Below are 5000 nucleotides of genomic sequence, written 5' to 3'. Positions count from 1 at the left end.
CAAACCACTGAGAGCTGGTCTGAGACCAACTGATCTGAGCCTCGTCTGAGAGAAGATGTAGAGAGTCAAGATGATGGACTGAGGCCATGTTTAGACGTAAACGCTAGCAGGTGAATCCGAAAAGAAAAAAAATTCGGATGTGCGTTTTGTTTATACGGCAACAGCGTTTTTGCTGGGAGAATCCGCAAAAAAGTGAGACCACCTTCCTTGGTGGAAATCCTAGAAACGATACACCTTCGCGCTATCATCTGAACAGTCAAACCGCATAAAACTATGACGAAAGGGTTGTCAAGGCTCTCGTCGCGTACTGCTCACGTCACAGGCATGCGCCAGTAGCCTAGAAGCGTAAACAAAGCGAACAAGCATGTCTGATTCTATCCACGGAGATCACCTGAAGGCTACATTGGCAGTACTTTTAAATACACAAGAATCAGTCCAGCGGCTATCGCAACTATTAGTGACTGGAGCCACTGTCTGTGTGACTCTGCTTTGGTCCAATCACATTCCCCCACCCACAGTCTGCGAATCAGAGGCAGAGTAGGGCGGGTCTTCACAGCATGCCTGGTTGTCTCAACGACCTGAGGCAGTGTAGCGTATGGGTTGCGTGAATATTTTCCCTGACGGAGTTGCACTTCCGCGTTCGGTTTGCGCGATCTGATTGGCCACTGACGTTTCTGGTCATGTGACATCTGCGCCAATCGTGTGACAGCGGGGCTCTGTCGTCTCGAGTCAACTACACTTTTACAGCCTCGTCTGCACGCAGAATTCCATCCCAAAACACTAGTCTAAACGCAACATTAAAAGTGAGAGCGCAAGACGACTTTTGCGGTTTCTGTTCAGACTCTCTCCGTCTAAACATGGCCTCAGACTAAACATATCCACTATTTATATAGAGGCTGCATCTACCTCCCATGTTGCTGTGTTAAAAGGGTAGTACACACTCACACTCACTCAAACACTAATGCACACACACACACACACACACACATTCACACATTCACACATTCACTCTCTCAAACACTGTCCAACCAACTGTTACCAACTGCAACTGTTCACCTGTTTTATTGCCTGGGAGTGTTGCATTTATTTTGCATTTATTTTGAATTTCTTTTTTACTTTATGGTGTTTTTGTTTTGTTCTTGACTTATTGTGATGTTTCTTCTTGACTTGTTTAAAGAAGACGTGTGCGGCCCATGGGGACATTAATGTGTGTTGTCGGGCCTTACAAATAAATTTGGTTTGATTTGATTTGATAATGCACGCACACACACACACACACACACACTCACACTCACTCTCTCAAACACTAACGCACACACACACACACGCACACACACACACACTCACATTCACTCTCTCAAACGCTAACACACGCGCACATAGACACGCACACTCACTCTCTCAAACACTAACGCACACACTCGCGCGCGGACACACTCACACTCACTGTCTCAAACATGAATGCACACACACACACACACTCACACTCACTCACTCTCTCAAACACTAATGCACGCACACACACACACACACACACACATGCACACTCTCGCTCACTCTCTCAAACACTAATGCACGCACACACAAACACGCACACTCACTCTCTCAAACACGAACGCACGCACACACACACTCACTCTCTCTCAAACACTAATGCATGTGTGGTACCCTTGACTGGGATTTCATAATCAATATGTCTGTAAATAGAAAATATATGCAAATGCCTTGTATACTTTTTAGCAGCAGAGTGGTTTGCAGGGCTAAATAAGGAACCATTCTAGAGACAGTTGCATCAGATAACAGCAGGAACAGTCATTGCAACCCCCACTAGCAGATGTACTCACCACTAGAACAAAAGGAACTTAAAAGTCACACCCATCTGTTAGCAAAGTTCAGCAGAGACCAGATAACTGGCTCTGATTGTATAAGACAGGAATAAAGATCATTAATCAATAGCACATGTTTCAAAGTGAAATGAAAAAGCATGATACTTGATTGGCTTTGATTGGATTGACAACTCTATAAAGAAACCAAGAAAACATCTATATAGATATTTAGAATTAAGAATCCTGGTATATTTATCACAGTTATATTACAAAGTTTCAGTCTGGTAAATAAAGGTTGGTGCTGTCTCCTATGATGTTTGGTATCAGCCTAGAAGCAATGACTGTACTGGGGTGATATTAGAGATCTATAGGTCATTGCATGAACCATGTACATTGGAAAATCAAAATGGTACACGAAGGAATGTTAAAATGTCTGATTCATCCAGAGGGGAGAAAATGAGCCACTTCCTGACTTGCACAAAGGGGGCCACAGGCAGACCCCCCCTCTGTCCAACATGAGAAAACCAAGCCCATAGAAGGAGAAGAAGATCACCTGATTGGAACCCAAGAACAGAAGAACGCCTGTTTTTAGAATCGAGAAAAGAGATTGGTACAGCTCCATATATAGAATGTAACTGATTGTTTGATGCGAGAGTATATAGATGAGAACGCATTGTTAGAGAGAGCAGGCCAGACAGATACCCCCCCCCCACCCCAGGGGTTCTGCGCCTCCCTGCTCCACAGAATATGCTGTTTGCCATGACATAAGTGGACCATGAGATCACTGTTTTGTTGTGATATAGTGTAAATGTATCTTAGACCAGGTTTAACTATGTGATGGCAAAGGTATATTCTATTTCATTGATGTAACAGGACTATTGTTATATGTACAGACTTGTTTGATGTGAGAACGCCACTGTGAATGGGCTCTAATGACACACACCTCAACAAACCTTTTGTACAGCCTGTTTGATGTACTATGAAATAATCCCTGTATGTAAACAACCTTTTATTCTCTTTGAGCCCCGCGGCAATAAATCAATTGAGTTGAACTATAGAACTCTTGTCGTCTGACTGCACAATTTATTCTCTACTGGCTATTTTGGAGTCAGATGAGGACCATCACTATCATTCTGTGTCTTTTTCCCCTCCAGTTAGTAACCTGTATGCACTATGATTAATCTAATGTATTGACTTATAATATACGACACACTATCTCAAACACGAATGCACGCACACACACTCTCTCAAACACTAATGCATGCACACACGCATGCACACATGCACACTCACACTCTCAAACACTAATGCACACACACACTCACACACACTCTCTCAAACACTAATGCATGCACACACTCACTCACACACACACACACACACACACACACACACACACACACACACACACACTCACACACACTCACTCACTCACTCACTCACTCACACACACACTCTCTCAAACACTAATGCATGCACACAGTCACTCACACACTCACACACACACACACTCACACTCACACTCACTCACTCACTCACTCACTCACACACACTAACACACGCACACACACACACAGTGATTTAAAGCAGCATGTCTTCAAATAAAGAGGCTCACATGCTGTCTCAGGGTGATGTCATGGATAGTTGTGTTTTTCGCTTCTCCACAAGTTTTGGATTGTAAAGAACGGACGAGCTGAAGAGGTTGAAACCGCTAATTAATGACAACCTGTTTGGTTAAGATAATGTACATGAGATGAAACTAGAAGATTCAGTCCCTCTGACTGGTTTGTCACAGTGAGGATTCGCCGACAGACCTCTTTACATTTTTTACATTTACATTTAGTCATTTTAGCTGAACACTTTTATCCAAAGCCACTTACATGTTCTGTACGACAAGTCAGCAGGAAGGGCACAACTCTGGCAGCTGAGTAACAATGTTCATCAAACAGTGTTGAAACTTGGGTGCTGCAGGGTTGAGTGTATAGTAGTAGAGACATACTAGTATAGTAGGTAGTAATATAGACAAGGAAGATTATTTCGTGGAAGAGTGCGTGGAAGATTCCTTTCTAGTCCTTTTGTTAACACCTACCTCCCCCCTCCTGGACCCTCGTTCTAGTCCTTTTGTTAACACCTACCTCCCCCCTCCTGGACCCTCATTCTAGTCCTTTTGTTAACACCTAACTCCCCCCCTCCTGGACCCTCGTTCTAGTCCTTTTGTTAACACCTACCTCCCCCCTCCTGGACCCTCATTCTAGTCCTTTTGTTAACACCTACCTCCCCCCTCCTGGACCCTCATTCTAGTCCTTTTGTTAACACCTAACTCCCCCCTCCTGGACCCTCATTCTAGTCCTTTTGATAACACATTCCCCCCTCCTGCCTGTGCCCCTCACCCTCTCCTTCCTGTCTTCACCCTCCTTCCTGTCATCCCATCCCCCGCCCCCTCCCTTTGTGTCAGATAGTTTCTAAGGTAACCCCAAAAGAAGTCAGGTGTGCTTGACCGAATTCTCCTGGCCAGAGAACGTTGTGTCCTCTACCAAACTCCTAAACAATGTGGCATTCAATTTACCATGTTTCAGCCAATACGTTTGTATCAACCGAGATGATTTGACCATGCGCATACTTAACCTCTCCAGGTGTCCATGGACAAGTGCATGACAAGTGCGTGGCACTTTTTACACACTTTTTACACACCTTTTAACACTTTTTAACACTACACCATATTTAATATATATATATACTTGTTTTTACTGTATGAAGCACAATATTAGGGGGCTCATACAGAACCAAGCATTTCACTGTAATGAACCTTATGTGACAAATAAAACAAAACTTGAAACTTGACAGTAGAAGACAGTAAGAACGTTAGTAGTTTTTCTCACCTCTCTCGCTGACGCTCTCGATCTCTGCGTCCTCGCAGCTGCTGTACTCGGGTGTGGTTCCTCCATCCTCCTCCGAGCTGCTGACGCTGGTCTGCCTCTTGCCGCCCCCCCCCGGGCCGCGCTTCGACTTGTAGGGCCGTGGGGGGGCGGACGCAGCGACTCCGACTGGTCCGAGCTGAGCGAGTCGTTCCGCAGCATGCTCTCCGCCTTCTCCCGCTTGGTCCGTCGCACCTGGGGCCCCTGGCCGGGGGGCTCGCGCAGTTCAGGGGCGGGGCTTGTTGGGAGGGGGCGTGTT

General features: G+C 45.3%; 1 protein-coding gene across 1 annotated transcript in view; it reads right to left on the bottom strand.

The window, feature by feature from the left end:
• The window catches only part of rims1a (regulating synaptic membrane exocytosis 1a), a gene marked incomplete at its 3' end in the record, with an annotated part of 159388 nt that extends 154470 nt beyond the window's left edge, over positions 1–4918 (bottom strand). The window contains 2 exon segments of the mRNA XM_084321094.1: positions 4706–4852; positions 4855–4918. Of these exon segments, the coding sequence (XP_084177220.1) occupies positions 4706–4852; positions 4855–4903 (196 nt within the window). The 5' untranslated portion in view covers positions 4904–4918.
• Between the last annotated feature and the right edge of the window lie 82 nt (positions 4919–5000).

Source organism: Notolepis coatsorum, assembly GCF_963971535.1.
Source record: "Notolepis coatsorum genome assembly, chromosome: 9".
Classification (NCBI taxonomy): Eukaryota; Metazoa; Chordata; class Actinopteri; order Aulopiformes; family Paralepididae; genus Notolepis; species Notolepis coatsorum.
This window is presented reverse-complemented; position numbering and strand designations above follow the sequence as displayed.